Source organism: Aspergillus caelatus (assembly GCF_009193585.1).
Source record: "Aspergillus caelatus strain CBS 763.97 unplaced genomic scaffold BDV27scaffold_398, whole genome shotgun sequence".
NCBI classification, from domain to species: domain Eukaryota; kingdom Fungi; phylum Ascomycota; class Eurotiomycetes; order Eurotiales; family Aspergillaceae; genus Aspergillus; species Aspergillus caelatus.
Genome location: NW_022475661.1, coordinates 1 through 22,709, shown reverse-complemented (window position 1 = coordinate 22,709; position 22,709 = coordinate 1). Strand labels below are relative to the sequence as shown.

Genomic DNA, 22,709 nt, shown 5'->3' with positions numbered 1-22,709 from the left:
AAAAAAAAAAAAAAAAAAAAAGTGAGGATCTACTCTCGGAGGAAACACAAAGAAGAATAGATACTGAATAAATCCATCAAGTAGTAAGTAGTTAGTCTAGTCAAGCACTAGACCTAGAGAGAAGCGCACTACTGCATGGAAATGGGACACAGGGGCCACTGCCACGAGGCCGTCTTCTCTGGGGGTCAAACTCAACTGGGAGTACGTACCCGTACCCTCCTTTAACGCCATCATCCATGGTTACTATCGAGCCATATTTTTGAGTCATTAAAGCATGGCTATTGAACAGTTCCCCGACTTCTGTTGAATGTCAGGTACCAAACTTGAGATTACTCGACCATCCAATAGTACTTCAAATAAATACCCTGTTTGAATGAAATATTATTCTCTAGCCTCTTTTTATCCTCCTCCAGAAATATTCGAGTCGACAGAAATACACACATATACACTCTTTATACATATGGTCTTTTTCGGTACGCATCGCCATTTGTTTACAGGTATAAGACAATAGGTAGATGGTACATATATCCCTGAAGCTCGTCCGCTGTGTAGCCTTGTGATCCCCATTGCGGCGGAGGCAGCACCTTTGTGATCAGACCCTGTTCATGTTACTCGACGTATATAGTAACGGAACGTGCGCTATCCAAGATACTGCACCTTCGTCAGTCCAGATGATGATTGTTATCGTCACCTCTCGCTTAAAATTCTCGCTCACTCTTTTACCTTCATCAGTTCTACACCTTCCCTTTTAATTCTCTACTCCGTAAAGTTTGGAGCGGAATAGCCGAGAGATCTGCCCTTTTAGAAATTGTTAAGGACTTATCTTGGCAATCCTCTTGTCGATCTGACCTGGCGATACAGTACGGAGTACATACAAAGACGGCTAGGGTGAGGGTCTTAATGTCTAATTCTTCTTTTTTAATTTTTTTTCCCCTTCCCTTTGCTTTGCCTACCCCCCGCCCCACTCTGCATCTGCGTGTCGAGCCGGGGACCGGACATTGAAAGGACCTCATAAATGGAGCCATGCTAGCCGATGGAGGCTTAACTCAAAACAGGGTAGGGCCTGTTTGCCAGAACTTCCATCGGCCACGGGGGTCCCCACTTTTCAAGGTAGAAAGTCAAAGATCCATATTTGAATTAGGTAGTCCAACGGGGGAAACTTTGTAAGTTGGGTGTCTGCCTGTTTGAAACTTAGCCCCGGGGAGGAGGGGGTGTGCTGCATAATGGGGTGGGTGGTAGTGGAAAATAAGTAAAACCGGTAGGGAGGGGGAAGGAAAAAACGATCTTGAAAAATAAAAATAAAAATAAAAAAAAGACATTTCTCCCAAATGGAGGATGGATGGTGGAATCTATTTGCAGTTGCCCCTTTGGTGCTTAGTGTCAATTAAAAGCACCAGCTTGGACCAACCGGGAAGTGGGGCCCAACATCCATTGGAGGGGGGGAAGTAGATCCAGTTCTAATCAACGTATCAGAATGCCAGAAACCGCCATGGCAAATGCATCCTCCACGCCTGCAAATTGTCCCGTGGCCTGAAGAATTTCGGCACCTCCAAATCCGTACCCATGGCGCTGGTTGATGAAAGAACACGTTGTTGTATGGGTCAAACATTCCTCGACGAGGGGTAACAAGGGATGGTACTGGACTTGGCAACACCACAAAGTAAGGGAAGGCCTTTCTCTTCTCCATTTGAGAATCAATTATTACATCATGGGACTGAGATCTCCGCGTCATTGGAATTTGAAACTCGTTATACTTTTCCCCGACAGCGTGTTTGTCTCGGTCGCATGGAATCATACAACACGATGATTGAATCATTGCCATGGGGTGGGCGATTGGATCATGCCTTAATTAATTAAGTACTATTATTATTGTTAAGCTCCGCGGATGTACACGATAAAATACGAGTCGATCGTATCCATGTTGGTCCGTACTCGATCTAGACTGCTGTATTAACGATTAGCCACATAATCAGCACCGAACGTTGTCCGTACTTATGAAAGGGTTAAGCAACAGGGCCTAATTTGTCCTAATTTTTCCGACCTTGCAGGATAATATTATGGGTATCAATGAGCAGTTGATAGTAAGAGGAAAAAAGATAAATTTACCACGGTATTCGTATGACGTTAAGTGACTGGTTATCGCAGGTTGGAAAAGGGTAGGGAATAGAGAAAATATAATTACAAAATAATATGAATGATAATACGCACTGGGAGGGTTAAGTGACAAAAATAAAAACAAAAATAAAAAATATGAAAGGAACAACCCCATTCATACTTAGTCCTCGACCTCCTCGGTCGGCCACGATCTCGATACAGACTGCTTTCACGTGGCCGCACTGAACGATCGTCCTCAGGGGTTCCACGGGCTGCGAACTACCGTTACTGTAATGTACTCGGTGGCACTTGGATGAGTGAAAAAAGTACCCCGTACCTCCTTGCAGAAGCTGAGCGCTCAGTCAGCACTGGTCATTCAGAAATATGCTTCTGTCAGATCATTTTGCCTGATGGGATTCGGACTGGGCGTCTGGTTGGGGTCTTGCTCAAGAGGTTCCCTGATGCTGAAATACACGCTCTGGGTACCGGATGGTTGATGCTAACCGCCGTTTCTGTGGATTATTGTCCACTATATGTTGGTTGGTATGCATACATACATATCATGCACAAAGCGGGAAATACTATGTATAGATCATACAAGGTCATACCTTGTATGTACCAACGTGTCATGACAGCTCCGCACACGCCGAATCGATGCATTAGCGACCGGGGCAGCCTCCCAGGAAGGTGATAAAATACCCTGGGATAATATAGCGTCGTATATACCGACTAAAGGAGCTTAGTATGGTAACCTCTGGGCACTGTTCTTTTGGTAGTTTTTCCCATAAATCCCGCTCAATACTTCTCTCTCTCTCCCTTGCTCCCAACCAGTCAAGGAAAGGAAGAGTAAAGCTTCGTGAGTCGGGAATGACGACAGAAAGAAGAGTATTTTGACTTTCAGCGAGGGAAAAACACATGGCAACCACGGTGGAATGATCGCCGCTAAGAAAAACTTGGTTTGTCACTCAAGGTTCTGGACTAGCCGTCGGTGTTCACTGGTCCAGCCACTGAGCAAGCCAAGAATCCAGGAAGAAAATGGTGCGTGGTTCTAAGTCACTAGTAGACAAGTGTCTTGCTTATTTGAGTAGTATATTCTCTAGTCCTGCCACAGGGAGAAAAAGGAAAAGGAAAAGGAAAAGGAAAAGAAAGAAATGGTGGTGGAATGGAACAGTACTCATGCAACCATCCATCCACCTCTTGACACATCAAAAAATTTAGTAAACTTTCTTTTCTTTTCGTTTCTTAATCTTCTCATGGAGCACCCAAGACTTTCATCTCTGAGGAGATGGAACGCAAACACTTGCAACCATGTCAGGAGGCGCCAATACTAGCCATGAAGCCAGCAGCTGCATTCATAGAGTATCATCACCCCGCTTGGGTGGAATGTGACCATGCATACATGCATATACACATGTGGACAATGTGCAGATAGTACTAGTAGGGTGCATCGTTGAACCGGGGCATGATCGACTACTTTCCCCATCCTCCCTTCCCACCCTTACCTACCAAGGGAATCAGTATTACTATACGGGCTATAGTATTATTCACTACTTTGGATTCCCTCCAAAACCCAAGTAGCCAAGCCGTTGTCATATCCACCATGATGGATGATCGCCATGCTAGTCTCATCCCTTCCTGTCCATATGGGACCTGGAAATGTTCAAATTATGTGGCGTCACTCGGTGGGATTGGCGCTTTACTGACTTTTGGCGTGGCCATTGTTAGACAGGTGTTACATCCCAATGCTGTGCCCTTACTCATGTCTTTGCGAAGTCTTGGAAGCTGATTCTGATTCATTAACACAATGTGTCAGATAATGGTCAATGGAAGAACAAATGCACCGTCATCCGCTAGTCAGACAATCTGTACCTGAGAACTAAGTGACACCCCGTTATCTCAGCCCTTTTCCGTCTGGGTGTGTATCCTCCGAATGTGTATCATCCGAACAGTGCAAGGACCATCACCTTTTCTGTATTTCTCTTGTCGGCAACAGTACCGAAATTCTAACCTTCCTGGTTTATTTCTATTTTTTATTTTCTTTATTTTTTTTTAATTTTTTAATTTTTTTCTCTCTAAAAGTTATTAAGTCCACGCGGTCGAGAAAAGGGCGGCCAGTGCTAAAGGACTGCAGATCTGACAACAAGCCCCCCCCCAAGTTAGCGCAGGTAACCCATCAAATCAGATCCCCCACCCAGACGCCATGGTGGTACGAGGTACAGATCATTCCCACGGAGTTTTTTGTACCATTCGACTAACTACAATGGGTACCAAAACCTAGGCTAATTCCTGCACCATCTTCGCCTCGAAAATCTGTCCTGTAACCCCGAATCAGAAAGTAATTGGGCAAGCATGTCAGAGTGACACGGCGCCATCACCCATCATGCCGGAGGAAGGCCCGTGTTGCTTGTGCAACAATAATTCCCCTCCCCCCCTATCGTCTCTCCCGCGTGCTCAAATACCTTTTTCCCGTTTGGTGTCCATGGACCGTTGAAATTAATCCTGGGTGGGATAGAAATAGATCGTCAAACGAAGACAGATAGAGTCGCATGCAAATGACCCACATGAGGCGTGTCTCAAAGTTCAGGCGGTTCTCTTTTTCCCTTAGTGACCCCCCTGTGGCACCCTCGGACCCGATTACGATTATAGAGCAACAATAATGCCGATGAGGGGAAAAGTCTCGACCTTGACGGCTTTAAGCGGGGTGGGAATTCATCGGGATCAATTTCATCTGAGCGAAACTACAATTGGCTAAACAATCACACTGTGAAGTCCGTTGCGAGGCTGCAGACCTTATGTGTGTGACAAGACAGGGATATCGGGACGAGTTAATATCCCAAATATCGATTCTCGGGATGGGCGATGAGAGCAAAGTCTGTCCTTCCCTCCGTGCCCAGGGGAGGGGGGCCAAAATCCCCTGTCTAGCGCCATGCTCCTGACACGCTTATTGGATACCACTAATGCCTTGTCATCTACTTTAATAAGGTGATGAATCGTGGTGCATCAACGACCTGCCTCTCTTGGTATAGGTCCACCTTTAAGGCTTGCACATGGAATAACACGGAGACAGGTGGTCAGGATTTGCCGAGCTTGGAGTCGTGCTGAGCCTGCGTCTCTAGTTGCGATAAATACTCCGTTAGCGCTTTGCTCCCTGTCATGTAGAGCATTCACAGATGCTGACTTTCGGTTTTCCCACTACTGAGGCGACGGGATGAAGGTTTGGCGGGATTGGTCACATCGGAAGGAAAACTGGAGAAGGGAAAAAGAGTAAAATCAGAGCGGCCCTGACAACAGGTCTTGGTCTGGTCATGCATGAACAGCTTATACTGACATTGAGCCATGTTAAATGGATCGCAAAAAGAGAATACGAGGTCGTGCCCGGGATCGAACCGGGATTACAGGAATCAGAATCCTGGGTGCTAACCATTACACTACACAACCAGCTGTTGTTGTGGCTGTTGAGATTTCTAACTCTATGAGTCTAAATTTATGATTCCGGTGGTAAGGGAAAAGAAAAAGAATAAATACGAGGTCGTGCCCGGGATCGAACCGGGATTACAGGAATCAGAATCCTGGGTGCTAACCATTACACTACACAACCTGTTGTTGTCTGCAGCGGCAACAATTCTGATTTCTAGAGCCAACATTACAGGTGAGATAAATGGTTCATGCTAATTGTTCCATGCAGAAGTTGTTTTGTTACAATTGGTAAATAGTGCACTGCTATTATGCAGTAACCGCTGCTCTACAATATCAGAATACTTTCTTTTCTAGTCCCAATGGTATGGAATGATACGATTGGGGGCAGACAGCTCCCTACAGCAAACTTCTCTATATCTCCAGTCTCCTATGAATATGTTACAGGGGCAGATATTGTATATACACTAGCGGACATCCATGATAGGTGATCGTCATATCGGCCAGGACACTGGTAATTTTATTTTGTTTTGACCAACGGGGGATATGATAAAGGGCGGTTACGGCCAACTTATGAGCGACAACTATAGTTAAAGGTGAGACGCTCCTCCTATACATCATCGACCGCCCGGGGCGCTTAGCAGCCGTGGTGTAGATGTTTGTCCAGCCAATTTACATGTATACTATCAGCACATCATGTATGTGTGATATCATGTTAAGGTGACGAATATGAAACCTTGCGGTTCATATCTAAGTGGGCCGTTATGTTATCAGCTTTAATGACTGGAGCATCTTCCAACGTTTCCATGACCCCTTCATCCTGGGCTATATGGGAAACTAATATGGCTGGCTGGAGCTTTTAACTGTCACCCAGGGGCTGCTCTATTTATCTATAGGCCATGACTGGGACGTGGTATTAAAGCTATATCCAGGTCTAGCTTGGTATATCTGCAGGCTCTAGGGCGCTGCCGTATACGGGTGAACACCACGACCTGATAGCTCTCAGAAATTCACCTGGCTGGGCTATCCCTGTCTAGTGGTTAAAGGATTCCCGCCTTCTAGAGCTTGCCTCTCTGTGACTCCTTTCTGCTTGCGATCAGTTAAAGGATCTGAACATCTTGTCCAACGGGACGCCACGCGGAGTCAGTGCGCCCTCGTCCACTATATGATTCCTCACATTTCATGTACGTACCAGCCTTGGCTGCATCTCTCTGGCGTGCTCTAGTGGGATATCCCGGTATTTACTTTTGGTGGCCAGGAGCATGAGCCCTGGCCGCTCAGGTAAGACTCAGGTGGAACCCCTTCTTCATGAACAGCCTTGGCCGCCTGTCCCTGGTGCTGAGGTTGGTAGATGCGTCAGTCAATGACGTATCAGTGTGAATACTCGTCACATCATTAACTGCAATTTGGTTGTTTTATGGTTTATGGTTGGAGTAACCTCAGCAGGTCCTCCTGTCTGTGCTTCGTACCATCCGGGCAATACTCCCATGTTATTGTGTTGCCATGGGGGTAAAAAGCGCAGTTATCGCTTTATATTTGTCCTCTTGACAGTGTAAAACATTCTGATCCACAGATGCAGCCTACTCAGTCTATTGAAGATTTCATAACTGCTAGTCTTTGGTTGAACTACCCAACTTGGGGAGCAGTGCAACGTAGAAAATGTGTCGACAGATAATCTGGGTTCAGATGTATACATCTTGCTCGCTGATCACTCGATCCGCTCGGACATCGGGGCCCTGAGCTGGTGATAATGAGTTGACCGATACATCATGATGTATATATTTTGGGCTGGGTTGGGACCAATCAATAGAGACATACAGGAAAGCCTTACACACATCTGGAATCTTTTGTTGACTAAAGTAAAGATTGTTTATGTTAAGCACATCTACCTAGTTTATGACTTAACTATACTAAATACAAATTTTTTTGTTAAAACAAAAGTTCTGTATGACTTGATCTGAACACTGTTGGTTTGTTGAGATATTATTTTTCAATTTTAACCTTTTGTAACATATTAGCTGAGAGCTTCTCAACAACCAGCGGTTGTGTAGTGTAATGGTTAGCACCCAGGATTCTGATTCCTGTAATCCCGGTTCGATCCCGGGCACGACCTCATATTATCTTTTTCCAATTGAACAATTGATCTGGGTGGTTAGTTCTATGGATATTTTCTTTTTCTTACCTATCAGGCATTTATACAATGTGGAAGATGATCCACTCCCATTTAGCTAGGACACTCGGTGGCTCGTACTGCTTGTCAATGATACTTTGAATGCGGAATCGTCCATGGTATTCCTTCCTTTGGTTTTGATAACCCTATGTTATTCAACACGGTTATTGGGGTATCAAGCCGTGTCTTTTTTTGTATTTACAATCTAATTCAGTCAAGGGGAGGAGGCGAGGGTGATTTTTTCCCCCTGTTTACTATACAGTAAAGGTCATCGATTTAGCCAGGCCTTACCTACCCAACATGTCAGCATATCATAGTAGAAGTAAACCACGTTCGACAGTACGCAGCATTCAGATATCAAAGGTTACCTACACTCCTCGTAGAAAGTCGACCTTCTTTGTATGATCACATTCGGGGCTATACTGTGATGGGTCTTATGTAGACATGTCTTTGTTTGCTAGTGTGAGTGGTCTGACTGCTAATTTTTTTTTTTTTTCTATTCATTTTTGATCTGGGGTGTTTGTGATTTGTAGGACTGGTATTTGGGGCTAGGGGTGTGATAGTAGTTTATTTCTCAAGGCTGGGAATAGTACTGATAGTCCCTTGGGCCCTGTGAGATGAAGTATAAGGATTATAGAGGAGGTGATATATAGAACAATACTTCCACAACTACACACCTAGAGTACTCGTAGTAAAAGTGTCAGGAGGCACTTTTCGAGTGTCATAGCCAGATGATGGGCATAGCTCATAGTCATACAGCACAGGTTATACCAGCCAAGGAAAACAAGAACAGAAAAATGAGGATGTGTGACGAGTTTGATCGGTGGATGAGTTCGGAAATTCAATAGTTGCTCTACTGACTGTTTGTCAGCCGCAATTTTGATACATGCCCACATATCTAGGTTTGGAGCTGAATCGTACGCATCCTATGTTAGTGGGATTTAACTAGAACGAAGATACACGACTTCTGAATATTATGGTAGGTTGAATGTTGAATGATTCTATGCCCGTGGCCAGGCAGCATGGTTTCAGTTCTAGGGTCTTGGCTGCTACGTTGGGTGGCTTATCTTCAGCTATATACTTGGGGCTTAACAGTTGTAGGTGTTGCTTTGAAGGCTTTATCGTAGAATCTGTGTCTCTTGGGGTGTATTATTGGATAGAGAGCTCGTAGGTAGGGTTGCATTAATGTGAGCTGCCATGTCATTGGCATAGATAGGACCGGGTGGGTTGCTGGCTTGTAAAAATCTGCATTCCAACTCTGCGGAGAAGATAAGGTGCCGGAGGAGTTCAATGAGGGATGATTAAAAAAGATTTTGTCTCTTTGGTAAGAGAGGACAAGGTGGTAGAAGGGAGATAGAGACAAAAAAGGTCGTGCCCGGGATCGAACCGGGATTACAGGAATCAGAATCCTGGGTGCTAACCATTACACTACACAACCGCTGGTTGTTGGAAGGATATCTTTTTTATGATAAATCAAGGTAGTGATATAACAAGAGCTCAAATGTCTACGAAGTATGTGATGTTGGGGGGTGTGTGGTGACTGTCTTTGGTTGAACAATGGGTATTGTTGAAGAGCCTTGGTGAGTATACATTTATGGTCGAAGTCCAGCCATTCATAAGTTTGTAAATGAAAGGGTCAACAAAAGTCCACACTGTAAAGTTTCTCTCCGACTTAAGCTGAACTCAATGCATCGTAGAACCGCCCGATTATACTTTGTATCCATTGATACACAGCCAAATTAGGGTTAAGTGGGGTGTTTCACATCTCCGGTTCGCCGTGTAACTTACAGGTCAGGATTGTAATGACTTGGATGCTGGATAGGGTTTATTGTAAAACAGCCTAAGCATGTAATTAATTCGGCATGTACGACATGAAGGAGGATATGTTGCCGCCTGCTCGTCAATTAAGTTGGAGAGATGCATTTGGTTTATCATTGTGGCTGTGTGCATTCAGGTAGGTAGCCCGTTGGCTAAGCCACTTAAGCGCCTGTTTTCTGTTCTCTAGTACTAGTAGTTAGGGATACAGATATCGCCACTGGAAATCGTTGTTAAACTGACTAGGAAATTCATTCCATAGCAGGCAGCAATAATCTGAATACTGCAGAAGTGGAACATTCTATCTATTTTTGTCATTTGGGTGGTGCCCGATACTTGATTCGTTAAAATAGTAAAAGTCATTGTATATACAAACGCACGAATGAAATTAGCCAAAAGAAAACATTTTATTCCTCGTCAGCTTCCATTTCGTCGTCTTCATCCTCGTCTTCGTCATCGTCATTGAACTCCACACCCATCTCACCGGTGATATCCCACCGGTCTCCCTTGGCGGCAGCGCTGACGTATTTGACGAACTTGAGGGTGCCACTGTCGCGCAGGACAATGCTCAATCGGTTCCAGCCGGCAGCAGTGCTGAATAGGATGCCGTCATCCTCGTCTGCGGCAGCAGAGCGGTAGATAGCTGCATCGCCCTCCTCTTCGTCGTCCCCAGCCATGTAGATCTCATAACCACCCACGGCGGGTTCCTCAGCATCACTCTTAGACTCCTTCTCCTTGGGCTCGGCCTTCGGCTTCTTCTCAGATTCGCCGTTCTCGCCCTCTTCATCATCATCTTCTTCTTCCTCTTCCCCGTCAGCCTCCTTCTCCCATCCTGGTGTAGGGGTTAAGGACAACGTGAACTCCAACCGAGGCTCTTCGCCATCGTAGCCGCTAGCCAGAGTGTAGTCTTGTCCGCGGCGGAAGCGGCGTGCCATAAAGTCGTAGCTTGTGAGGCGTTCCGCACCGGTAATGGCGGCGAGCCATTTGCGGAATGCGGGGGAGGGAAAGACGTCGTTGAGCAGCTCCTGAAGGGGGCTCTTCTCGTCCTGTGCAACTGTCGAATGCTGCAGGAACATGTAGCGCTGCTTGTGAGGAGGACGGGCGACAGTCCATCCGGTCTGGGCCTGGATCTCATCTGATGATTGGGGAAGCATCTTCTTCTCCTGCTCCTCGATATATTCCCGCACGCGGGCAGAGAATTTCTCCGACAGGAATTGTTCCAAGTTGAGCGATGACTCGTTGGTGAAGGTCTCTGACATCTCCTCCGCGATGTCTGGGGTGAGGTAGGATGGTGCGATGTACTGGATCAAGAAATTGAGATCGGCCTCGGTAAATTCGCTGTCATTGGGTTGCTCCTCCACTTTGCCTTTGCCCTTGCCCTCAACCTCTTGCGACTCATCCTCGCACACGACCGTCTTAGGCTGGGGGAGGTCGTAGATGTCACCGCGTCCCTGAAGCTGAGCGAGACTACTCCGCTCGGCAAGCTTCTCCTCTAGGCCCTCCTCGTAGCCATCCTCTCCCTTCTGAGGGATATGGAACCATCCGCTGATGGCCATGCGCACCCGCTTCTTCGACCTATCATCGCCCTCTTTGTAATGGTAAACCTCCTCGACGTCATGGAAACTCTCACCAGGCTGGACGGTGAAGAAGCTCAACTGGTTGAAGGCGGGCGGGATGCTGAGACTGAAGTCGGGGCTGGGGATCTTGACGTCCTCGCCCTGTGCATCCTTCTTCGTGGTCGTGGGGTACAGGCGCAGTGCACCACCCCATTCCGCCTGCCAGGGGGTGTCCGGATCAGTCAGATACAAGATGTAGCTGACACGTCTGCTTCCAATGACATCGTCATGGCACAGAAGATGGCATCCCTCGTTGTAGATGTTGATAGCCATATCGGTCTTGCGACCACTCAGCTTGCCCGAGCCAGTCACGGACGACAGGTACTCACGAAAGCGGGCGGAGTACATGGCATCACGAAGCTTCAGCAGGGAGGGGAGTCGCGAGAGGGATGTATCGTCCAGCCCGTCCAGGTTCGCCAGATCTCCCGACTGGAAAATCTTGTAGATATCCGTCTCTTTCTCGGTGAAGTCCAAGTGCTCTTGGATTTCGTTGCGGACCGCGCGCAGCAAGGAAGGCTCGATGAGGGGATGGATGACTCCATGCTTGTACCTTGATTGATAATCAGCATTCTACACATGTGGATCATTTTCTCCGATGTGTGGTTGTGAGAACTCAGGTGTCGACATACGGTGCGGACTCGGCGTATTGCTCCGTATACTTCTGTTGCTCCGAGGGTTCAAATAGGCCATCGCGGAAGCGCGCGGCGGCTTCTTCGCTCGTCAATGCCCGTCTCTTGGAATCCGGCTGGCCACTGCCACCCAGCGACTCTCTTCCTTCGGTCTTGCGCTTCATATTATCCGTAATGTGAGGAGATTAGGAAGAGGGGAAGACGGAGAGATTGTCGACCTGATTAGGTTTGGGGGAGATCCTTTTTTTTTTTTTCTTCCTTTTTTTGGGCGGTGAGAGATTTAAAGGCAGCGATCAGGCCACAAATCAGGCCATTTTTCAAGAGTCAAATTAATTACTTGATATAGTTTTGTTATTTTTTTTTATATAAATAAAAAAGGTACTACTGTAGAGCACTCCTTTTTCCTGTTTAAATTCTTTAGTGAATAGATCCCATTTTCTGTAGCTTCAAAATATCCATGATATTGTGAGTCTCAACTATAACTAAGAAATATTTTGACTTGAATAGAATTTCATAGAATATACCTGTAGGTTCGTAATTTCCATAGTAATTACTAAAAATAACTGTTGACTTACAACAACAGAAAATGTATCGCATCACATCGAAATGTGTACCTGAAAAGTTGAGGGGTCGAGTTTGGACCAAGAGAAGCAATAAAGTGTGCATTTAAGACGTCATCAGCCGATGAGCATAAACAACATCAATCAATCAATCAATCAATCAATCGATCATCCACCACCGCCACAACAACAACTCGGCCACGCGATTATCATCACCATTCCAGAAAATAAAACAGAAAAACCCTAAATCTCAGTGTCCGACATTCAGATTCCACATGGACAATTCAGGCACCATGCAGCCCACTCAGGACAATGAAAGCAATCCGAATGATCGGCCAGGGACTCCACCGCGCCCGCCTTATTCCCCAGTAACTCCGGTCTTCGCTCATCTTGCCCCAGTCCATAACGCCTCCACGTCCAACGGCGCGCCATCACATCCCATTGTACCCCCGGCCTCGTCACCGTCGCCAACAAGTCGCGCTGGCGGCGCAACCGCCTCGCTTCCTACGACACCGGCCGTCTTCGCGCCGGAGCCTGTTGCCGTGCCGATCTCGGAAAGCGAGAACCCCGATGCGATCGCGTTGCGGTCCACCATCTCGATTCTACAGCTTCAGAAGCAGCAAAGTCTGCGCGATATACGGACACTGGAGAGGCTGAAGCAAGCGGCGGCGGCCGATCCCGAGGGGTTTGCGCGCGAACTGGCGGCGGGGAATCTGACGGCGAAAGACCCCGGGGGTTTCGTGAATTTCACGCATGATGAGGAGGACGAGGGTGATGAGATAGGGGTTTCGAAGGAAGGAGGCGCGTCGGGTCTGGGGACCTTACCTACACCGCAGAATGTAGTACGCATGCCACCGATCAACTGGAACAAGTATCAGATCGTGGGCGAGCCGCTGGACAGGATGCACGAGGATCAACGACGACGTCCGTCTCCCGGGGAGCCTAGACGAGAGGAACCTGCACAACGGGCACCGGAGCATGTTCTCGCATCACCATATCGACCGCTAGTAGATAAGCTAGAAAGCCCGGACAAAGTAAAAGGAGCCAGCAGGAACAAGAAAACATAAATATTGAAGAAGAGAATTCTGCGATTGGTGAAGCTAGACTCTATGGTACAGTCTCATTTGAAACGGTTTCACTTTGAGCAATAACAACGGTAGCGTTCATTCATCATGTCTCGTTTTACAGGGGAGAAAGACAAGCAAGAAGACAATGATGTATGCCTGCCGGTCTGTTACATGTCGCGCTGCGAATGCCGAACTAAGTTAGGGGACTCTCGGTCTAGCCGGGTCAAAGAAAGCAATGCCAGCATACCACAGCCGGCTGCGAAGAATAAATGGAGGAGAGGTCTACGATAGAGTCTTTCTAAAGTCCTCGATGTCGGCGATGGTCTTCAGGAGTCTATCGTGCGCCAGACTAACCCTGTTGTACACCACCCTCGCATCCTCCAGTTCTTCTTCGACGGTACGACCCTCAGGAACCTGCAAGTTCGGAGTCGGGGCCGTTGCCTGATATCTGGGTGCTCCGAACTGGGTTTCTGCCTGACGAGCTCTACCGTGCAACTGACGTACTGACTTCTTTCTGAGCTCGTCACGATTCTCCGGCTTTGTCTTAACTCGCTCTATGACCGCCTTGCTGACTTCATGCGTCTTGACCCACGCCTGGGCTTTGTAACAGTCTGGCTTAACCTTCTTAAGTATGTCTGCGATGGTGTCATTAGAGAGTGGAGCTCCTGCAACGATTTCTCTTTCAGCAGTTGGGGGGCTCTAGGAGGTCGATCAGAGAAGGATACAGATTTGGATATGGGAGGTTAGGTTTTACCGCATCAACACGAGCTCTGATCGCATGGGTCAAAGTAAAATCGCCTTCGGACAGCTCGAAGGGCTCGTCAAAAGAAGCTTGCTTAGCGGCCACATATCGAGCTCTCAACGTTAAGTCGGTTGAGAAGCCATCCATGGTGAAGATCTCGCTGTCGTTTTCCTCGTTACGCTCGCACTTAGTCTTGTTGGAGTCAAGAGATTCAGCACCAGGGGAAGGAATGGGGCGCTTCTTGGAAGCTTCGTTTGCCTTTTTTTCCATGGCGGCGTTAGAGAGTCTGCGAAGAGTCAGGCCAAAGAAGAAAGCTATGATGATAGTAATAAGCTGTAAAGGCAACATAGTGGAGGACACGCCTAGTGATGAAAATGTAAAGAGAGTGAGATATAGATAGAATAAGAGAGTCGGGTTAGAGAAGAGACTTCTAAGAATGAAGAAAGAAAGATTGTATATGAATGTGTTCTCAGTAGGTTAGGTTCTGTGACTTACCCAGACCTTCTGTGAGATTTCTTTGATCCCATGCTGCGAGGTAGAGATCGCGAACTTGTGATGGTAGATAGAAGAAGGTGCGCGAGCAGGAGATGGTAAGTAAGAGAACTTTAAGACTGTGTAGCACACTAGAGACAGTGAATGAATGAAGAGGATTCTATGAAAATCAAATCCATGGTCTTTGTTCTGCACCTGAGGGTTAGTTTGTGATATCATTCACTCTTCTGATTTTAGGCAGGGCTGCCTTATGAGCTGCAAACTTATAACATGATGTCAGTATGTACACTACTGTTAATATCATAAAGTAGTTGCTGTATATCTTTCATATCCCTAGGTAGTAGTACTGCGCTTATTGGTAAGTCTGCAGCGTTTTAGGTGACTTGATAGTCAGAATTTATGGAACAGTAAAAGAAAAACATAGCTTATCATACTGTGTTATAAGCAAGGTGCTGTATAAATTCAAATAAAATCTCTGATATTGCAGAAGGCGCCAGATAATGTATAAAAACCACAGAGACACGTACTCATGATCTAACTGCTGCATCATCCAGATGCTGTATCCCCGGCGGCTCTATTTACATATGGCCAAAACCCCTCACGAAAAGAAGCGATTATTCGGACGTGGAAGACCGAGGTGCTCTCTCAAGGTTGTCCCTTCATAATCCTGACGGAAAATGCCACGACGCTGCAACTCAGGTACCAGTCGTTGAACAACGTCATCCAGTCCCTGTGGCAGGAATGGGAATACGACAGTGAAACCATCAGCGCCCTCCTCATCCAGCCAGACACCCATTTCCTCCGCGATTGATTCAGGCGTACCAACAAAGGCAAGCCCTGAGTAGCCCCCATATCGCTGTGCAAGCTGCCGTACGGTCAACTTCTCATCTTCGGCAAGCTTCAGGACTCCAGCACGGCCTGTCTTGCTCGCATTAGTCTCGGGGATATCCGTCGGTAGTGGGCCATCTGGATCAAATCCGGATGCGTCAGTTCCGAGCGCAATGGATAAGGAGGCGATGGCACTATCGTAGTGGACGAGACTATCAAGCTTGAGGCGCTTGTCTCTGGCCTCTTCCACACTGTCACCAACAACGATGAAGGCGGCCGGTAGGATCTTGATATGGTTACGATCCCGACCAGCTGCGACTGCACGGCCCTTGATGTCCGCATACAGCGCCTTTGCAGACTCCAAGTCCCTTGGTGAGCAGAAAACCGCTTCAGCCGTTTCGGCTGCTAATTGTTTTCCTGGCTCGGACTGTCCCGCTTGAACGATCACAGGCCAACCTTGAACTGGCCGCGCGATGTTCAGCGGTCCTCTGACTTTCAGATCGTCACCCTTGTGGTCGAGAACATGCAACTTCTCCGGATCAAAGTAGACACCGGTCTCTTGATCGCGGACGAAGGCATCATCGGCAAAACTATCCCACAGCCCGGTAACAACATCATAGAACTCCCGAGCCCGCTTATAGCGGTCGGCATGTTCCACATGTGTATCCAATCCAAAGTTCTTCGCCGACTCTGGATTACCAGTGGTGACGATATTCCAAGCCGCGCGGCCGCTGCTGAGATGATCCAGCGAGGCGAACCGTCGCGCGATATGGTAGGGCTCATCGTATGTCGTGGATGCTGTCGCCGCGAGCCCAATCTTCTCTGTTACAACAGATAGCGCTGAGAGTAGAGTGAACGGCTCGAAGGATGTCACGGTGTGGCTGCGTTTCAGCGCCTCGACCGGCATGTTCAGCACAGCAAGGTGATCGGCCATAAAGAAGGCATCGAATTTGGCATCTTCTAGCTTCTTGATGAAGGATTTGAGATGGGTGAGATTGAAGTTGGCGTCTGGATAGGCGCCGGGGTATCGCCATGCGCCGGTATGTAAGCTGACTGGCCGCATGAACGCGGTCAGATGTAGTTTTTTCTCAGGCATGGTTTTCTACACTGGGTCTCGTGTTATGGGCTGGATAGTAATGTATGAGAGGGAAGTTCCCGGTATTAGTCCGCGGGGTTGAAGGCAGCATTATCGTGGTCTATATACATGTTCGCTATCTGGTGATGACAAATGGGTTCGCGGATGAGTGAAATTGAGGTTGCGATCACGACATCGATAGCCTATCGTGTGATGAGTATCTGGATCGCTCAACATGGTTTACAAAGCAGGATTACTCAAGCTATGAGACAAAGTGGAGTTGATTATGGAGATGAAGATCTCTACAGTAAAGCGTATACTTTGAATGCGTGATTATCATACGTGTGCCAGCTGGGAAGATCGATACTTTGTGTGAATTCTGGTTTCCATTGAAGAATCTCTTATAGGATACGATAACACATTATCTTTCAAAAAAGAAAAGCAAGAAAAAGGAAAGAGATGAATATTACTTATATGCTAGTTATGATTAATGTGGCATAGTGAAATACAGACAGCATCAACTCATTCAGAACGTGCATTACAAATTTTGAGCGAACAACGGCTGAATCTAGATATTGTACTCTGATTATTTCTAAATCAGTCTGATTGGAAACTGATAATTTCCAACGTAGATGCTTCTTAATATGTTAAACGACAATAAAGACTGAACCTAGAAAACCAAGAGGGTTAGGGTTTATATCGGAGCTCCGCGATGCTATTATTTTAGTGTATAGTGATAAAGGGCCTTGCAAGTATATTTTAAACAGATGCTATTGTACATAAACTACATTATAGAGATGAAGATAAGGGTAATTTAAGGAGGACGACCTATTGCAATACCTTGATGCAGATCCCTAGTCTACCGTACAAATCTCGACATAACATGCCTGCTCGATAACATACCCAAAGTTTGCACCGGGAGACATACTAGACATCACTGTATTGTCGCAGTGTGAGTAAGCCAGTATATGTTCCTGAACATACCGTAGACAATGAGTCTTGAAGTGTCATTATGAGTTGAATTGGCAGAGATCGGCTGCAGAAAAATGTAGATCAGTCGTTGAGCCGCCGATGCGAAAACATGATAATTAGTACAGTACATACAACCACATGGATAGTGATTTCGACCCAATATTTGTGATATCACATGTATGAGTACAATAGCCACTATTGCCACAGAACCATCAAGAGAATACTACGTACGGTGATCGACAACCTCGTATTTGATTTCCCTTACAGTGCACAAAAACTTCGGCTGGGGAAAAGACGATCTGCTATCGGGATGAGAAATTTAGCCATTCAAGGCACGAAATAATTTTGCCAAGGGAGTTAGTTACGATGGCTTTAAGACCGACAGTCCAATATCCACGAATCTAAGGCTTTGGAGAATGCAACCCAAGACCCATTGCCACGAGTCCTGAGAATCCCGGTGTGGGTGGCCTAACATACGAGTCACGGTGGTTGCAACATCATGACTTGTACATTCGGACATTCATAACAAGTGCAATTCTAGACTTCATTGTGACCACGAAACTAGGATCATGGATGGCTGAAATAAGATGCCAACCATGCACAAATAATAAATGGGAAATACGACCGACCCTTTTAACTTTGAATTCCGGGAGACGTTACATTTAAATTTGCCTTGAAGGTGATAACAAACAATCGATCGACCTGGTCTGAAAGTCAATCTCCTGCCTCTTTCGTTGTATGTTTTGGACCCCTCTTTTGCTTTCGCTCCGTTTTACATTCCTGAGTTTATTCTTATTCGGCCACGTTGTAGGATTCTGTCCCTTCTTCATTTGTTCTTCATCATCATCAGCAGCAGCAGCAGCATGTATTCTCACCTTGTTTGAAATCCTTCTCCAGAATGATCGAGAAAAAGATGACGGAGGCAAACGGCGACCAACCAGTCGCGGATGCAATACGCACACAAGCTACATCTTCTCAAGCAGTGGACGATGCCTGGAATTTCTTGGGCAAACACGGCAATGTCCAGTACACGGACTTGGACCTGGTCGCAATCCGTCATAAAGTTGATCGGCGCATTTTACCCTTCATGTTTTGTTGCTATTTCCTACAATTCATCGATAAAGTGATGTATAATGTCAGTATCTCGAACCCTTGTCCTGACCTCGCTAATCCCCGGCTCCAAAGTACGCAGGGGTCATGGGAATGAAAACAGACCTGGACCTGAAGGGAAACAACTTTAGCAATGGCGCAAGTGCCTTTTTCATTGCATCCTTGGTTGCTGAAGTTCCAAATAGTAAGCGTCTTATTATCCCTCCTACTAACAGGAAGGCTCATCGGAATATTAGCATATCTTCTCCAGAAGGTCCCCCCGGCAAAATGGCTGAGCATCAATGTCATGCTCTGGGGCGTTGCAGCAGCGGCGGCGGCCGGCGCAAAGAACTATACGACTCTACTTGTCGCGCGTATATTCCTTGGGATTTTTGAAGCCCCGGTAGCGCCATCCCTGATGATTATAAGCGGTCAATACTATACAAAATCTGAACAGGCTCCAAGATTTACATTTTGGTTTTTAGGCCTCGGGGTAGCCCAAATCATCGGCGGATTGATCTCCTTTGGCTTCCAACATGTACATCATGCATTCGCCGGCTGGCGTATCATGTTCCTTGTCATGGGATTGATAACTGTTGCTGTAGGACTGGCCACCTTACTTTTCCTTCCAGATACCCCAATGCAGGCGAAGTGGTTATCAGACGATCAGAAGGTGACGCTACTTCAACACGTTCGTGTGAATCAGACCGGCATTCGCAATGGCAAGTTTGATCCTAAGCAATTGCTGGAAGCAGCTCTTGATCCTCAGGTGTGGCTGTGGGCGTTGATGCTCGCCTTGGTAAGTTCAATTCCCTACCTGCTAGCCCCTTCCAAGGGTGGTCCACAAAGGAAAACTCCTAGTCTACGAGGAAAAAGGAGGGCTAACCTGCATCTAGCAAGCTGTTTCCAGTGGGGTGGTCGTGGTATATTCGTCTACGCTTATCGCCGGCTTTGGCTTTGGCGGACCTATTTCGGCCCTTCTAAACACCCCTTCAGGAATTGTCAGTATTTTCTTTACCCTCTTAGTAGGTATTGGCGTCCGCAAGGCCTCGAATCGATGGGCATGGGTCTTTATTTGCAGTATTCCAGGAATTATCGGCGGCGGACTCATGTCTTTCCTTCCCAAGAGCAATCGAGCCGGAATATTGATTGGAATCTACTTAGTCAATTCAATCGTCGCTCCGACGCCAGTGATTTACCACTGGATCGCCGCCAATTGTGCAGGATACACAAAGCGCGCATTTACAAGTGCTGTGGTGGCCGGCTTCTTCTGCGTTGGCAATATCATTGGGCCACAAACATTCCAGGCAAGGGATGCCCCCGAATACCGACCAGCTAAGATTGCAGTCCTGGTGACTCAGGCCGTCGCGGGAATATTAGCTGTCGTCCTATTTGGGTACTATGTCTGGGAGAACAAGCGGAGGGATCGCGCCCAGTCAACCCAAGAAGGACAGGCGGTTGTCACGGACGAGAAGGCATGGGGTGGGTTGACTGACAAACAGAACAAGGACTTCCGTTATGTGTATTGAGTGGAGTAATCATAACTGGCGAGGATTCCAGCACATATTGTGTCCATAAAGCAACATGCCGTAATCATATATGAGCGTAGACGGGAAAGTACGCCAGTATTAGCAACGCAAGGAGCGATCTTGATCGAGCCTAGGAAGCGCCTGTTATTAGATCTCAACGCCAAACACCACCACCACCTAAATTAGGGCTTTATCGCGGCAATAATACTGCTGACTTTGGTTGCACGGCATATGATAACTCCTATTCAGCGTTGGTCCTCCACGCACTAGCCTAACACGTGTCATTCGGATAGAAGCGCTTCTTGCTAATGCATATCGATATCATTTAGTGCCCGATAGTTGTACAGGGTGAGAATCATCATTTCTGGAAAGCTCTGGCTTTGATCCACATATGTTGCAGCTGAATATATTAACTTTGGTAATGAAACCAGCTATTACTCCATTGCTCATGGTATAACCTACATCTTACCCCTTGCACAACTTGAGTCTCAAAGTATACCGTTAAAACCAACAGACCTTGTGACACGTATCCCGATTCTAGAATCATATAAATGTCCTCTGGAAAGTTATTCGTGCACGGTATGCTACCATGCAGTACTGTCCAAGTCTCTGTGTTTGTTTAGATATATAGCTATGTTTGTACTACTAAATGTACCAAACGGTCGAATGTGGAGAATTCGGATATGAATGTTTCGGAAATGTGGAAAAGGTATTTGTATGGTGTATAGTGAGAAGACATTGTAAATAGCAGAGATTAACATTTGTATTGTAGAAGCTGGGCTTACAAAATGAGTTGACAACGCAGGCTGGTTTGCTTTTGGCTTACAGTGTCCAGGTGCATCGTGCAGATTACCCGGGACAGGGAGTATGCTGTAGGAGACTAAGGCCTTACTGTTTGACTTTGAATCAAGGTGGCTTACTGATTTGTACTCTCTTGTTCCCAGAGCATCTCAGAGCGGTTATTTGAATGTGACGGGGCGGGTAGAAGTGATTCTACAACAGGACGATGAAGAATATGAGCAGTCAAGAGTCATAGTTCATGCTGACTTCATTCATATTACTTCATCTTTGTAGCACGTGTTTATTGTGTTTAAGCACCTAACTCCTTCTAAGGATCCTCTGCTCAGATTTAGATCGTGGTATTGGTTGAAGGGGCTATTTTCATGAGATGTATTGTTTGTAGCTCTAATGAGATGAAGGTCGACAGCCTTGATGACAGGGCAATGGGATGCTGTTCTTACTCTGATAACTTTTACTCTGTCCTCGGTGACTCTGTACTTCATCGTTGGCATCATTCCTACGACATTAGAACATCTTGACTCACTCCTACCTGCTTATGTTATAACTAATTCTCTTGTTGCCTAACCAGTACTATTGAGCATATTCATCACATACAACCGCTTTTAAACAGAAGACGACTCCGTATTCAATCGATCTTTGACTGAGCTTCCCGATACCTTTGTTGTCTTGTCCGTCACACTTCTGGGAGAGGATTTGTCTTACAGGAAATCTAAAACAAGATGGATCGATGCAAAAGCCTTCCGCCAATCGCTTCTTCAAGTCAAAGAGACGCTGAAGGCTCTTCGCCTGGGGTTTACGCAAACGGCTGCAGACGGAGTCGAATTTCAAAATGCAGCAATGGTGCAATACGACCTCTATGGTCTACTCGGATCATTGAAGGAATTTAGCGTACTCCAAGAGCTTTCTATCCCGCACGCTAGCTTCACGAGACTCAAAATGAAAAGTCCAGGATCATTTGCAGATGTGCTTCCTCACTCACTGGAGGTCCTCGAAATTACAGGCGTTGTGGTGGGCTGTTCTACTTATATGGTGTCTGACCTTGAGGAGCTGGTTCGATATCGAGATCACTTTGTACCTCGGCTTCGACGAATTGTGCTCAAGCTCCACGTGGTACAAATACTGAGTGTAGCATTCTTGAGGTTCGTATGTGAGGCCTCTGGGATCATGCTTGAAATTCAAGCTCTAGACTTTTGAGAGGAAAAGGTCTCGAATTGTTGCAGGTCGACCTTTTATCACGCACCTGATGATCAGATTAACGAGACAAAGGTGTTGTGATATGGAGCCTTCATTACTTGCTTAAGAGTTATCGAATGGAATGAACCAATACAGTGGGCGATAGTCATTATCTCGACCTCTTACTGAAGTTTGCACGATGCATAATAGAACACGGTTATCCCCTGGATACTACTTGCTCATCATGGGTTTGCTTATATATCACCATCTTGGCGACAGCTACTGGATCTAGATCTGGCTTTGGGCTGACCAATAGAATGTCTTGATGTTTGCTTCTTACTGTGAGCGTTTTTCCTTTCAAACATCTGTAACTTGGCTCTATGTGATTTCACAATGATTCTGTCTGTTATACGGCACTCATTTGTAGCACTCTGTTTATCACAAGAACAGTTGTCATTCTGTTATCATGGTATGTATATCTCAAGACAAAATACCAATTCAAGCGTATTTCTACTTCGAACTGGTCATACAGTTACCCGCTGCATAAGATAGAATGCAGCCACAGAATAGATTGAGAACGGAGATTACACCTGTAGAGAATACTATACAAACATGTCATCCATATTCTTTCATATATGGAAAA

At 46.4% G+C, this 22,709-nt stretch overlaps 9 protein-coding genes and 4 non-coding genes across 13 annotated transcripts; 5 read left to right on the top strand and 8 right to left on the bottom strand.

Moving 5' to 3' along the window:
• Positions 1 to 652: 652 nt before the first annotated feature.
• Positions 653 to 1,291, bottom strand: BDV27DRAFT_138674 (uncharacterized protein). Its single transcript, XM_032069289.1, has one exon. It carries the CDS (start codon positions 1,023 to 1,025, stop codon positions 735 to 737), a length of 291 nt encoding a protein of 96 aa, XP_031920893.1. The 5' UTR covers positions 1,026 to 1,291; the 3' UTR covers positions 653 to 734.
• Positions 1,292 to 2,089: 798 nt separating this feature from the next.
• On the top strand, positions 2,090 to 2,951 carry BDV27DRAFT_138672 (uncharacterized protein). The gene has a single exon (XM_032069288.1). It carries the CDS (start codon positions 2,408 to 2,410, stop codon positions 2,783 to 2,785), a length of 378 nt encoding a protein of 125 aa, XP_031920892.1. The 5' UTR covers positions 2,090 to 2,407; the 3' UTR covers positions 2,786 to 2,951.
• A 319-nt stretch (positions 2,952 to 3,270) lies between these two features.
• Positions 3,271 to 3,954, top strand: BDV27DRAFT_138670 (uncharacterized protein). Its single transcript, XM_032069287.1, has one exon. It carries the CDS (start codon positions 3,557 to 3,559, stop codon positions 3,878 to 3,880), a length of 324 nt encoding a protein of 107 aa, XP_031920891.1. The 5' UTR covers positions 3,271 to 3,556; the 3' UTR covers positions 3,881 to 3,954.
• A 1,354-nt stretch (positions 3,955 to 5,308) lies between these two features.
• BDV27DRAFT_138669 (uncharacterized protein) lies at positions 5,309 to 5,938 on the bottom strand. Its single transcript, XM_032069286.1, has one exon. It carries the CDS (start codon positions 5,516 to 5,518, stop codon positions 5,324 to 5,326), a length of 195 nt encoding a protein of 64 aa, XP_031920890.1. The 5' UTR covers positions 5,519 to 5,938; the 3' UTR covers positions 5,309 to 5,323.
• On the bottom strand, positions 5,461 to 5,532 carry BDV27DRAFT_t236. The gene has a single exon. It is a non-coding gene; the product is annotated as a tRNA-Gln (tRNA).
• BDV27DRAFT_t235 lies at positions 5,621 to 5,692 on the bottom strand. Its single transcript has one exon. It is a non-coding gene; the product is annotated as a tRNA-Gln (tRNA).
• Positions 5,939 to 7,549: 1,611 nt separating the features above from the next.
• On the top strand, positions 7,550 to 7,621 carry BDV27DRAFT_t237. The gene has a single exon. It is a non-coding gene; the product is annotated as a tRNA-Gln (tRNA).
• Positions 7,622 to 9,044: 1,423 nt separating this feature from the next.
• BDV27DRAFT_t234 lies at positions 9,045 to 9,116 on the bottom strand. Its single transcript has one exon. It is a non-coding gene; the product is annotated as a tRNA-Gln (tRNA).
• Positions 9,117 to 9,726: 610 nt separating this feature from the next.
• BDV27DRAFT_138668 (oxidative DNA demethylase) lies at positions 9,727 to 11,954 on the bottom strand. The gene is made up of 2 exons (XM_032069285.1): positions 11,739 to 11,954; positions 9,727 to 11,659 (listed from the first exon to the last, which is right to left on the bottom strand). Exons 1-2 carry the CDS (start codon positions 11,900 to 11,902, stop codon positions 9,901 to 9,903), a joined length of 1,923 nt encoding a protein of 640 aa, XP_031920889.1. The 5' UTR covers positions 11,903 to 11,954; the 3' UTR covers positions 9,727 to 9,900.
• A 637-nt stretch (positions 11,955 to 12,591) lies between these two features.
• BDV27DRAFT_151013 (uncharacterized protein) lies at positions 12,592 to 13,365 on the top strand (the record flags this gene model as incomplete). Its single annotated transcript, XM_032071314.1, has 1 exon — positions 12,592 to 13,365. The coding sequence occupies one exon, from the start codon at positions 12,592 to 12,594 to the stop codon at positions 13,363 to 13,365; it is 774 nt and encodes a 257-aa protein (XP_031920888.1).
• Positions 13,366 to 13,483: 118 nt separating this feature from the next.
• On the bottom strand, positions 13,484 to 14,455 carry BDV27DRAFT_170007 (uncharacterized protein; the record flags this gene model as incomplete). The annotated part of the gene is made up of 2 exons (XM_032075182.1): positions 13,484 to 14,064; positions 14,120 to 14,455. The coding sequence occupies 2 exons, from the start codon at positions 14,453 to 14,455 to the stop codon at positions 13,648 to 13,650; spliced, it is 753 nt and encodes a 250-aa protein (XP_031920887.1). The 3' UTR covers positions 13,484 to 13,647.
• A 684-nt stretch (positions 14,456 to 15,139) lies between these two features.
• Positions 15,140 to 16,557, bottom strand: BDV27DRAFT_78600 (LLM class flavin-dependent oxidoreductase). Its single transcript, XM_032077589.1, has one exon. The coding sequence runs from the start codon at positions 16,521 to 16,523 to the stop codon at positions 15,198 to 15,200; it is 1,326 nt and encodes a 441-aa protein (XP_031920886.1). The 5' UTR covers positions 16,524 to 16,557; the 3' UTR covers positions 15,140 to 15,197.
• A 1,858-nt stretch (positions 16,558 to 18,415) lies between these two features.
• BDV27DRAFT_78595 (major facilitator superfamily domain-containing protein) lies at positions 18,416 to 20,194 on the top strand. The gene is made up of 4 exons (XM_032077588.1): positions 18,416 to 18,609; positions 18,667 to 18,768; positions 18,821 to 19,362; positions 19,460 to 20,194. Exons 2-4 carry the CDS (start codon positions 18,672 to 18,674, stop codon positions 20,090 to 20,092), a joined length of 1,272 nt encoding a protein of 423 aa, XP_031920885.1. The 5' UTR covers positions 18,416 to 18,609; positions 18,667 to 18,671; the 3' UTR covers positions 20,093 to 20,194.
• The last annotated feature ends 2,515 nt before the right edge of the window (positions 20,195 to 22,709 follow it).

What these genes read in the sequence shown, in the direction of transcription:
- BDV27DRAFT_138674 (XM_032069289.1), bottom strand. Translation starts at nt 1,025, where the DNA reads ATGGCTCCATTTATGAGGTCCTTTCAATGTCCGGTCCCCGGCTCGACA.
- BDV27DRAFT_138672 (XM_032069288.1), top strand. Translation starts at nt 2,408, where the DNA reads ATGAGTGAAAAAAGTACCCCGTACCTCCTTGCAGAAGCTGAGCGCTCA.
- BDV27DRAFT_138670 (XM_032069287.1), top strand. Translation starts at nt 3,557, where the DNA reads ATGATCGACTACTTTCCCCATCCTCCCTTCCCACCCTTACCTACCAAG.
- BDV27DRAFT_138669 (XM_032069286.1), bottom strand. Translation starts at nt 5,518, where the DNA reads ATGGTTAGCACCCAGGATTCTGATTCCTGTAATCCCGGTTCGATCCCG.
- BDV27DRAFT_138668 (XM_032069285.1), bottom strand. Translation starts at nt 11,902, where the DNA reads ATGAAGCGCAAGACCGAAGGAAGAGAGTCGCTGGGTGGCAGTGGCCAG. An exon ending in CAATACGCCGAGTCCGCACC is followed by an intron (nt 11,660 to 11,738) that starts GTATGTCGACAC and finishes TTATCAATCAAG; the next exon opens with GTACAAGCATGGAGTCATCC.
- BDV27DRAFT_78600 (XM_032077589.1), bottom strand. Translation starts at nt 16,523, where the DNA reads ATGCCTGAGAAAAAACTACATCTGACCGCGTTCATGCGGCCAGTCAGC.
- BDV27DRAFT_78595 (XM_032077588.1), top strand. Translation starts at nt 18,672, where the DNA reads ATGGGAATGAAAACAGACCTGGACCTGAAGGGAAACAACTTTAGCAAT. An exon ending in GGTTGCTGAAGTTCCAAATA is followed by an intron (nt 18,769 to 18,820) that starts GTAAGCGTCTTA and finishes TCGGAATATTAG; the next exon opens with CATATCTTCTCCAGAAGGTC. An exon ending in GGGCGTTGATGCTCGCCTTG is followed by an intron (nt 19,363 to 19,459) that starts GTAAGTTCAATT and finishes ACCTGCATCTAG; the next exon opens with CAAGCTGTTTCCAGTGGGGT.